This window comes from Acyrthosiphon pisum, chromosome X (genome assembly GCF_005508785.2).
Source record: "Acyrthosiphon pisum isolate AL4f chromosome X, pea_aphid_22Mar2018_4r6ur, whole genome shotgun sequence".
In the NCBI taxonomy this organism is placed as follows: Eukaryota; Metazoa; Arthropoda; class Insecta; order Hemiptera; family Aphididae; genus Acyrthosiphon; species Acyrthosiphon pisum.
The window spans coordinates 56,819,265-56,831,037 of NC_042493.1; the positions used below are offsets into that span (position 1 = coordinate 56,819,265).

Genomic DNA, 11,773 nt, shown 5'->3' on the forward strand with positions numbered 1-11,773 from the left:
ATTAAAAAATGGTAATCACAAACCAATAGATTATATTTGTGCATTAAAAATATCCTACTGTCTAGATCCGTATATAGACAAATACTCAATTCACAAAAAAAGCAGGAAACCGAGTTTTTGTTTCTCGTAGACTCATTCTAGTTATATTTGGCAGAATGATTTATCCAAATGGACTCGTTAAACGTCTTAAAAATTAAAATTATTTGAACAAAAACTTTTGGTTTCTTAGACATTGGTAGGCTGTTAGGTCAGGGTGTGCCCAGGGGTTGGTTTTTTTAGGGGGGGGGGGGGTCCAAACAACCTTCAAATTGAGGTTAATTTTTATAAAATAAAAAACATATAATACTATGTTTAAAAAAAATTGAACCTCCCTCCAAACCAAAATCTTGGGCACGTCTCAGAGGTAGATATTAATGTAGGAACCGCGTTGGCTTACCGGATTTAAACACCAAACTGAACTCGATGTGAAATTTAGTAGCTTCTATATTGGCCGTAGCGAATACGACTATGGTTGCAGCTATGGCGCAAACAGTGTCCAGCAAAGCTACCAGCAGCACCCCACCTAATATATTGTTGTGGAAACTGCGGTTTGCCCCGTAAATTATCAAATGTCCCGTGCCGACATCCAACGAGTACAGCACTTGTTCAGCAGCCCTCCGCCATGACTAAATAATATGTAATAATGTAGGTATCATAATTATTAATAAAAGTTAATAAAAACATATATAAAAATATAAATAATAATTATTATTAAAGAACTGATATTTTTATAAAAATAATAAGACTGTCTTATAGAAATTATTTTTTCATCAAACTTTTTAATAAAAGCTTAAATAGGAGATAAAACTATCTCGTGTAGGAGTTAATGTTATGTCTATGTAAAAGATAATAATATCCTACTATTATAGGAACTTAACATTTCCCATTAAAATGGTACCTATCGCATAAGAAAAAACCGCAATGGTGCTCTCGCTGTGCTTGACGATTTATTTTGGATTTAGTGGTGCAGTGAATATTAATTCAAAAGGCTTACATACATAGACTGAATAATTTTAATAATATTGAATTTAAAATAAAAATGAAATATGAATGTTTAAATAATGAAAAATTATAAAATTATTCATCAATGTGTGATATCACCATTGTACCACGTACCTATACATATACATACAGACGGTTGCATCCAAAAACCACATTTATTATTTCAACTCAATGACAAATTTTCGATCGACCATTTTAGTGAACACTTTATCAGTGAATTGTATAAAAAATTGCACATTTTATTTCCACAGATCAGATGAATCATGAACATCAAAAACCTTTACAAATTTTTATATGATTTTATACTCGTCTATATTACTTTGATAGCCTATTATTTGTGTGTACTTATATTTTATACTTGTATATTGGTTAAGTGGGCCTCAAAGTTGTATTTACATAATTGGTGAAATATAAAAATCCAAATAACTAAAAAAGTTGGGAACCGCTGATTTAGTAATTAAGGTTTTATTTTAAAATGTTGTTTTAAATTGTAATATTCTTACCACTTAAAATGAAAAATTACTGATGTTTACAAATAAGGTGAAATTATTTTTGTAACATATAAAAAAAATATAGAATTCGTATTTAATTATTGTGATGAATACTTAGCTGATGGTAATATCTTTTACATTTTTAATTTTTTAATTAAATAAATAAGACATTTTACATTTAAAAATATGCACATCTTAAGTTATTATAAATAAATTGTGTTGTATTTTAGATCCTATAAACTTAACAAAGTGTGCTGGTTTTACTTACTAAATATGTGTGGTTTTAACTGACGATAAGTGTGCAGTTTGGTTTATCTGAATTCTGAAATGTGCGGGTTTGAATTCTACGATATAATATCTAATAATATAATATGAGTTACATACATCTAACCTGGCTTTGACATATTGAGAGAATTGAGCAATGTAGCCCAAAAATTGAATGAATTTAGACTTGATAATGGTATTAGAAAATATTTATGACACTGTTCCACGTTTTTTACTTAAATGTTTGTACCAAAACGTGCTATTATTTTAAAATTATGATGTACCCAAACGTAGCATTCTGTTTTGGCGTCTGAAAAACATATGTACCTAAACGTGTCGTTCTCCCATTCCACAGGTAAAAATATTGTTGTGTTTCCAAATAACGATGTGCACGTTATTAGTTTGGAGATAGGTACCTGAAGATCTAAAAAGTCGATCGTACTCGTGTCAAACAGCAAATTAAAACCACCCCATGCTTCATTCTCCGTCATTATGAAGAACAACACAAACGCCAGCAAAGTAAACGGAGCAATGGAACCGAATATCTGCACCTATAAAATGAAATGTATTCTTTTAGTATTGTTTTTCAATAATTGGTATATAATTATATTGGTTAATAATTTGTAGGTATTTTAAATATATTGTATATTATTATTATCAATGAAGTTAAAATTCATAGCAATCGCACACAATGGAATGGTAGGTACCTATAGGCTATAATACTATACCTAGGTAGTATAATATATTATAACATTTTATGATAAAATATAATTTTTATGTTATAGTCAACTATTTTTTTTGCAAATTAGAACATGATTCTAAATTTGGCAATATTTTTAGAGTCCTTGCTTGCACCTTTATTTGAGAAATAGACAATGCGGTAAGTATCTAACTTTTTGATATTTTGATGTGCGTCATACAGTATTTTCCAATTTGAATTAAACAAATAATGTATTTATATTTTACAATATTATGATCTGTACAGCTCACAATATTGTATTGAACCCCTCCGATATTTACAATCATATGTTAGGTATACTTTTTAAAATATTTAATATTATAATATACGAGTGCGAGAAAATATTGACTCAAAAGTAAAGCCATATTTAATATTTGACTATAATTCTAAACATGACGAAATCACAATGCATTTTAAACTATAAAATTATAATGAATTTTACGTTAATTTTCATACGTATTTCATGATGTCGTTGGATGCAATGAGCAATAGGTAGTTGATCATCCATGAAATTACAAGACAAAACAATAATGGTACGTTGAATTTACCGATTCCACCGTAGAGAATGCTTTTGTCCATCTTTACAATTTCATTCCTGGTAAAAATAATACAGAAATACAAAACCTAAGACATCTATATACATTACACACGTAGTCAAATAAATAGTATACATAATATAAAATACGTTTAAATGTTTAATATGTAAAATTTTCTCTCCGTATTTTACTAGTTTTGATTACATTGTTGAAACTATAAAGTTCTTATACCTGATATAACCAGATTACCTATTATATTATAATATTAACATCCAACAGGTACCTACCTATATTATTCGTTAATTTCAAGTTTATTACCCATCGATATGTACTATATTTTTTTACTTTTATATAATATTTTTAATTACGAATTGGACAAAAGTCTGAAGTCATACCACTATATAATCACGGTATAATACGTACCGATCGTTCCCCAGGGGGGAGTATTATTTTGATACGGAAGCGTCGGTGATATATTAATATTACACATGTCATTATTATATTATTGCCGATATCGACTCACAGATAGAAATTCTCAGCTGGCACGCTTAAATCGAGACCGATCGTCTTGCATTCGGTGCACAGTCCCAGTTTCCTGTCGTCGGATAAGCATAACGAGTCGTTGGCGGAAATGCAATGCTTCCACGGCAGGTCATCGGATTCGGGTAACGACCAATACATGTAAAATAGACATCTAGACTGTATGGGGCTATAACAGATAACGTTTAAAAAACAGATGTAACCCATGGCCACCGCTACGCCTGGATAAAACGAAACGGACAGAAACGTGAACACGATGAGATGGAAACAGCAGCGTATTGTTGCGAAGAGATAAAGATAAAACATAAAAAAAAAACAAACAAAAAAAACAATCGAGAAGAAAGAAAAACCCAACAAAGTCCGACTGCCGGACTTTCCGCACCTTTGCCGATGGGCACCATGTCGCCGATCGCCGTCGGACCTCTGCCCGAATACTGTCCCACGGCGATTTCCATGAAACACCACGGGATGCCGATCAGTACGACCAAAATCAAGAATTTGACCACAAACGAGCCTGTGGAGAATCCAATACAACAAAATTATTATTTTGTCAACAAAGATTATTTATATTTATTATTTATGTTTATATTTAATCTTATTAGAAGATAATAGGCCCCACTGAAAGTTTTCGTGTTATTATTATAATAACAATATAGTATACTGATTACCGATGCAGAGACTCTGATTATATGTTTGTAGCAGCTTGGATATAATATCGGCACTGTGTGCGAAATGATTTTGCGGGGCCAATTTAGTAGGTGTTACCCGAACAGCAATTTGTTATATAAAAATATTATTTTAATATTATCAGTACACATTTCTGTCTGGGTAAGTGTTACTTTGAGCCTTGAGGCCTCAGAAACGGTCCGATTTTAAGCCTATAGATGAATCTGAACCATTAGATGAATACATGAACTATGGACCGACAATTTATTTTTGCAACAGTCCGCAGGCTCTTTCAATGCGCGGGACCTCTGCCACAGCCTCTGCCTGCCCTGTGTTTATAAGTAACGGTGCAGATATTAGATATTAAGTGTAGGCGTTCTAGTGACGTCAAATTTCTAAACACCAAATCAGAATAAATGAAAATACAACCATAAGTCTACATTTCTATTGGTACCTTCTTCGTATAGAAAAACAATTTGTGAAAGTCTAATACTCAGATCTTTGTTGATCAACTTCTAGAAAAAACATCATTAACGAATTGCACTAGAATTTATTACAATAATTACTTGATTGATATAGGTCGTGTACTCATATGAATATAATTAGCATTGTAGCAACTGTATGATGATACTTTTTAAATAACATTCATTTTTTCGAGAAACGTTAATACTTTACTAGAAAAAATTAAAAGAATATAACCTCGCAGTGAGATACCTACACATTCTCTGATATATTTCTTATTTTCTTTAATATATCATACAAGATATAATATTCTAGTGTGAGTTGATTTATATGGTATTTGGCACCCTTTAAATTTTAGTGGTGCATTTAAATTTCATAATCATTATTATACAACCCCAATTCACCATTTTACGAAAATATTAACTACCATATTAAGTTAAAAATATTTTAAAGTAGGCACCTACATTATTTCATAATTTGTAAATTAACAATTTTTTAACTCAAAACAATTACATTTGTTATAGATTTTTTATTTTATTTTAAGTCAAAATATACTATCTATGTCGGGTGACATAATAAGTACATATGAAAAAGACAGATAACATGAGAATACAAAAAAAAGTGAGAATATATATATATATTTAGGTACGAAATTTAAAAAATCGAACTTTTAGTTACCATACATTATTTTATTGACTATAATAATTATTACCCCCTCAAAGTGTAAGTATCTACGTACGTACTTCATACATATACATTTATACGTACATACATTATAAAATGACGATAAAGGGTTAGGATACTTGAAAGTTGAAAATGCTATGTTGACACTAACAAATTATGTACATTTTGATAACAAGAAACTGAATAAAATAGGTACTTACCTACTCAATTTTAATACAACGTTGATAATTAGAAATATCAGTATAATTTCCTGTTACCTTAACCCTTACACGTGTCAAATAAACTTATAAAATTGTGAATGTCTTACATCCATTGTGTGAGTATGCTAAGTACGGGAATCTTGTTAAGTTGGCGAGACTTGCGGTCAAACTGAAGCAGTAAAGTAAATAGTCCACATAGCCAACAAAACTGTTGCGTAATTTCTCTTCTGGTAGCTGAGGAAGGAAATCAAATTTAATTTATGCCATAAAAATATTCGTATGATTATACGATAATATAGGCACATATTTGCTTCTTATTGTTTTTTTATCATACATTTCTATCGATGTTTTTATATTAGCACCCAGAGCGTGTAATATGGTCAGTCTTATTTTTGTTGAGTTTAATAGTAAAGTTAACCTATAGTCGGTTGAAATGGTTTAGAACTATACACTTAACTTAGAGGAAAAAAACTACTGTTCGAGTAGACTGGTAGAACCTGAGATAAGTGAACTTTAACCAAACACATTATTCAACAAGATTGTTTGAAAAGATTTAAATCGTTTATAGGCTAATTAATCTATATTATTATTATTAGTGATTAAAGTGTTAGGATAAAAATCTCACAGCGAACAGATTGGTTTGGTTCATGGGATTCGTAAAAAGTTACTCTGTTTAACCTGAGAATAATATTATATTCAACGTGTTATAAAAAAAACTCAACATCAGCGCTGTATAACTTTATTTATAAACAAAATTATATTATACTACGATAATTATTTATATATATTATATATTATAATATTATATAATTTATGTTAGAAATGTATTTGTTTTTCTACTAAATAATTAAATATGCTGTTCTTAATTCTATTTTATTTTGACTTGAGTTACTTTCTATGTATACCCACCGGTCGTGATTTTGTATTTCCGTAAAGCTTGAATTTCATAAATCCTCCCGTATCATAATCATTAAGATTATCTTGTAGTCGCCACATGTATAATTTAGGATGGTTAGGTAAATGGTTTTCATGGTTATCTTTCATTATAATATTCTGAATAGTAGCACTTCGAAGTAATTCCAAGAGTAAAATTGACAAAAACAGTTATTCAAATAAAGGAATGTTTACGTGTGGTCGTTGTCAAATAAGAATAACATCAATTTAAAGGAATTTATTGTTTCTAAGGAAAATTAACCATATGTTAGAGACATGTATTTGAATAGTTATATAATATTATATATTTTGAATTTATGCATTTTGATTGAAATTATTATTTCAATCGTGTTGTTAAATAAAGGAGTGATATTTCTAAGCTATAAATTACGAAATATTCACGATTACTATAACTACCAATGCGAGCTTTTAAATTAAAATTGTTATTTTCATATTTAAAAAATAAAAACCAACATTCGATCAATATAAATATAACGATATAGACAGTTTTAATATAACTATTAAGTATTTATATTCGACAACAGAGAAAATATAAAATCACTTGTATTATGCATAAAATGTTACAATAATTCATAGACTCGACTCAAAGTTTTTAGAAAAATGCTGTGTGATAAAATGTGTAGCATGAATTATAAATTAGATTTTTGCCTCTAACAATTTTCACACTAATTATTATTGATATAACTATGATAAATTTGCACTTTACACTGAAAATAACCTTATACTTTGGTGTAGTAGTAATGTAGTATATGTATATTATACACGCTTATTTTAATTTCTAGTTGATATGATAATTTGAGTATTATTTCTGTTTTAAAATAATAATAATCCAGGTGTACCTATACTAACTGAAAAATGTAAAGTAATGACTGATGATAGGCAGTAGGCACGTCATGCTAATTTTCTTTTATTTTTATTAAGCTTAAGCTAATTGAAACTATGTCCATTAGCTGTTTTTTTGTTTTTAGGGCGGAAGGAACTGTTGGAACGATTGGTTGAAACACTTTTGTATGACGTGTGGCAAGGATTTGTGTGTAAAAATTCTGGGTGGTCACCCATCCAGGAACTAGCAACACCGGCTGATACGTACACTCAGAGAATTTCTGCAATTGAGTGTACGGACCATGCCACACTAAGGACCCACCTTATGCTAATTTATAAACCAATGGATACCTTGATCACGGATTAATTCACAACACGGTTCATTTTTAACTTAAATATTTATTAAACCAAAAAATGCCATAAAACATATTGAAACACTACGATTTTGGACACAAGAGAAAAAGTTTATAACATTAAGACATGATCAAATAAAACAGTAGTATAGTTTATGAACCAATATAATTAAACTCTAAAAGTTTTAAAATAAATGCTTAAATTCAAGTTTTTGATGCTAAAATAAAACAATAATACCTATAGTAATATTAATAATTTTAATAATCATAATATTTTAATATAATAATACATTAAATCATTTTTAACAATATTAAACACGAATATAATAAAAAAATCTTATTGTTATTAAAATTGAGCAGCACTAAAAAATCGTATAAATACGTAAATAATTATTATCGGACGTTTTAAGTTACATTAATCATATAACTATAGAAAAATAAGTTTACCCAATGATGTCTATTAAACACAAAATAGCGAATTATGGTTAAGGAAAAAAAGAATAAAAACATATAATATGGCAATAATAATAATATATTCTTTAAAAATGTTAAGAATTAATATAAAATATTGAAATTTTAATTTATAAAGACTATTAATATTATGTAGGTAAGTGCTTCGAAAAAATATAATTATTTTTAAATTCGAATCAATGTGGTTTATAGTATAGTAAGAAAAATAATACGGATAGAAGATTCAATGATTAGTTAGAAAAAAGAGGAAGACTATAATACACTTTCCTATGTTAATAAGTTAAATCATTAAAAAAAAAAATGTTTTCTTTAGATACAGTACCTATTTAACCGTTGCTCTAGATCGTTTATCAACACATGTAAGTAATTAAATTAATATTGAACCCCGGAACTGTTACCACATTACGCATTACAGACTTTAGCGACCACTAGATGCACCTTATGCTATCGCGGTGATATCAGTTTGAGTACTGTCATTTTTTCAGCAACCTTTTCGACAATCCGATTGGAGCACAAATAATTTTTTTTATTATATTATTCAACATTGTCAAATTGGCTTTTTGTATATACATGCAAGATGAACCTTTTGAAACTTTTAATAACACTGGAGAACGTAGTACAAATGTTTACAACAAGTAGAAACTTCCATATAGGAATAATAAATAATACATAGGTATACCATTGTATTGAATATTTTCAACGAATTATTTTTATTGAAAAAAAAATATACTAATTACTAATGAATCCGGCCAGTGGTAAAAAAAAATATCTAGGTACCTACTAAATTAATTATTTATATTTGGCACTTTGGGCAGTAAGTATTTAGAATTTAGGAGGGCCAATTAAAATTTACAATTGTCAATTAGAAATCAACTAAATTGTTAACACATTATTAAATTAAAAACTCTTCAGAAATTTGTATACTATTTTTTGTATAAACTATTGATTTATAAGTGCTAAAAAATATGTATGTACCTACTTATCGTAATTTGTTGGTAGGTATTTGCTACGAATTTTTGTGCCCAATCGTATTGTATTTTTTATGGGATCTGTGCTCAATCTGGTCGTAAAGAAGGTATACTTTTATTTACCAATTATGTGATCGATTTTATCATTGTCATTTAGAGCATTTGGTCGTTGCAAATCAAACAATTGAATGTATAATTTCCAGGGTTGTTAATAGAAACAATATCGTTGAAAAAATAAATATAAAGCTAGACATTTTCTCGTCAGATAACGTGAAAGTCGTATTATCAAATGTCACGCGGAATAATATTGCATACGTACAAGGTACAACAACAATTTAGTCCATTTATTATTCGTCTAGTTTCTAAACGGCACCCGATGCAGTCTCGTGGATAAAATTCGGTGGCACTGAACAGTTTTTAGTGTATGAACGAGAAAAATGTTTACGACCGAAATAAGTATAATAATATTATAGTGGTTATGAACGGCATTCAATGGACCTATAGTTGTGATTGAGTATTTTTGATTTCATATACCCGGCTGCAATAAAAGGTATTTATTGCTCATATCTATGCTCTAATAAAACTATCCGTTCCCTGTCTGGGATATAGTAACAATTAATGTTGACACGATTTTTTCTAACAATATTCACCAGCAGTTCTATAAGAGATGAATATTATTGTTTTGAATAAATAAACGAATCCAGTGTGTTGACCAAATTTAAAGAAAAATAATGTTCATAGATGTTTATAGGGAGTTATAATTGCGTCGTATCATAATATATTTAATATATTATCATAACCAACGCGCTAATAATACAATATGATTAGTCATAAACGAAAAAAAAGTATACAAGAAGTACGCATACGACGTACTATAACACCGTATAGTCGATAAATATTATGAAGAGAAAAACGACTTATTGGTCACTGTAAGTTGCGCGCAAACATCCGAGTAGAAACTTAAACATTCATTGGACTTTGCTGTAGTTGTTGTCTTCGTAAGGAATGTAGTATTTGTATTTTCACAAAAGACGAACACAATATTACTCTAAAGCATAATGGTTTTTAATATCTCAAAACAAAAGCCAAATCTGTACGTGCACCACGTGGTCCCCCCTACCAATCTTATGATACCGTCATTGGTTTACGGACAAATCGGTCCATCGCTATATATAGGTACCTACTCAGTAAGTTGTTGGACACCACATAATAATAATATTACAAAAATTCTATATATAATGTGTACCATTCCCGTACGCCTATTCGCTACGGTTTGATGTATTTTTGAGCCTGTATTTTCGTATACATAATAATGATTGACAACATTATGGACAAATGTATGTAGGTACATTTGCGTAATACATAATATAATATTATAATATATAGTAATAATAATAATAACAATAATCATCTCTGCCCCCAGTAAAACGTCTATATTTTGTATCCGTCGCGAGTTCGTCAAATGTTCATAAAATATCAGTGTGTGTGTGTATAAAAATAACTACATAATAATATATAAATATTACAATATTATGATGACATAAATGTCGAACAATATTAAAATAAAATCGGGTTGATAATAATAGACAACATAATAATATTATAAACGGTAAAATAAAGTACATCGAGTAAGGCGGTGTACGCAAACAGAATAATATTATGTGCATATAAAGTATTATAATATTATATAGGTAGGTACCAATTAATACGGTTGCGGTATAATATTATATACCTAGGTACGCGTATTACAGGGGGGTCGAACCACACTGGTTCCAAGACGAACGACTGCGAACGTCTTTGACATAATGTACATTTTTAATAACTACAATGTGCCTTTTTTTAATGTGGTACCTATACCTTTATACCTATAACTATAGTGAATGGCCAATAGGTACGTGTTTGTTTGCAGCTTAAACACGTCGACGATTTCATCACATCTGTCTGGAATAAACCTATTATAGGTACGTTGGTACTAAACAATCTAAACGCTGACAATGAGAAACTAACTACTACAGCTGATATACCTAGGTAGTCTAAGACTCTACGGTAAATAATATTTTACAATAACGCAATAACATTAAATTAGATCATAATAATAATAATATAATAGTGGTGCAACGTGTCTGACATCAGTTGTGGTTGAGTGTCGAGTATTGGGCCACTTTTGTCGGAGGATATTTCATATTGTGATTACCGTTAGCTTCTCGCTTACGAGATCCAAAAGTGCGTTCGTTGATCTGAAAAGTGTCATTAAAAAAATATTAGGCGATTAATATACCGGGTGATTCTTTTATCATAGAACACTCATTATTTCAGAAAGTGTACATTTTTTTGAAAATATTTTTTTACATAGTTTCAAGTCCCTTATAAAACAATATTTTTCTTAAAAAATTATATTTTTAAATATTTTTTATCCTTATAATTTTTTAAGTTTTTTAATTTTTTGAATGACAACATTAGGTTCAAAGGCTCATCAAAGTTTAGATGAGCGGAGTGGAGTGGTACAGGGTTACCCCGCGAAATGTCTATCCACTTCACCGCTCATCTAAACTTTGAATATTTATAACTCATAAACTACTCAC

General features: G+C 29.4%; 2 protein-coding genes across 5 annotated transcripts in view; both read right to left on the minus strand.

Moving 5' to 3' along the window:
• Positions 1–1,280: 1,280 nt before the first annotated feature.
• LOC100574800 (sodium-dependent proline transporter-like) lies at positions 1,281–6,667 on the minus strand. Its single transcript, XM_029485203.1, has 7 exons — positions 6,533–6,667; positions 5,731–5,857; positions 3,962–4,125; positions 3,595–3,770; positions 2,992–3,130; positions 2,213–2,347; positions 1,281–1,319 (listed from the first exon to the last, which is right to left on the minus strand). The coding sequence occupies exons 1-7, from the start codon at positions 6,665–6,667 to the stop codon at positions 1,281–1,283; spliced, it is 915 nt and encodes a 304-aa protein (XP_029341063.1).
• Positions 6,668–8,323: 1,656 nt separating this feature from the next.
• Positions 8,324–11,773, minus strand: part of LOC100574895 (calmodulin-binding transcription activator 1) — a 118,744-nt gene continuing 115,294 nt past the window's right edge. For 2 of the 4 annotated variants that reach the window (XM_029487424.1, XM_029487421.1), the window contains one exon: positions 8,324–11,428. In XM_029487424.1, the coding sequence (XP_029343284.1) occupies positions 11,371–11,428 (58 nt within the window). In that variant the 3' untranslated portion in view covers positions 8,324–11,370. The remainder of the gene's footprint in view (positions 11,429–11,773) is intronic. The other 2 variants (XM_029487420.1, XM_029487426.1) reach the window with 2 other exon arrangements.

Excerpts from the sequence above, each read along its gene's own strand:
- LOC100574800 (XM_029485203.1), bottom strand. The coding sequence starts at position 6,667 with ATGAAAGATAACCATGAAAACCATTTACCTAACCATCCTAAATTATAC. Across the intron at positions 3,771-3,961 it reads CGGCAGTCGGACTTTGTTGG|TCTAGATGTCTATTTTACAT; the intron begins GTTTTTCTTTCT and ends AGCCCCATACAG. Across the intron at positions 1,320-2,212 it reads TCGACTTTTTAGATCTTCAG|GTTTTTGATGTTCATGATTC; the intron begins GTACCTATCTCC and ends AAATTTGTAAAG.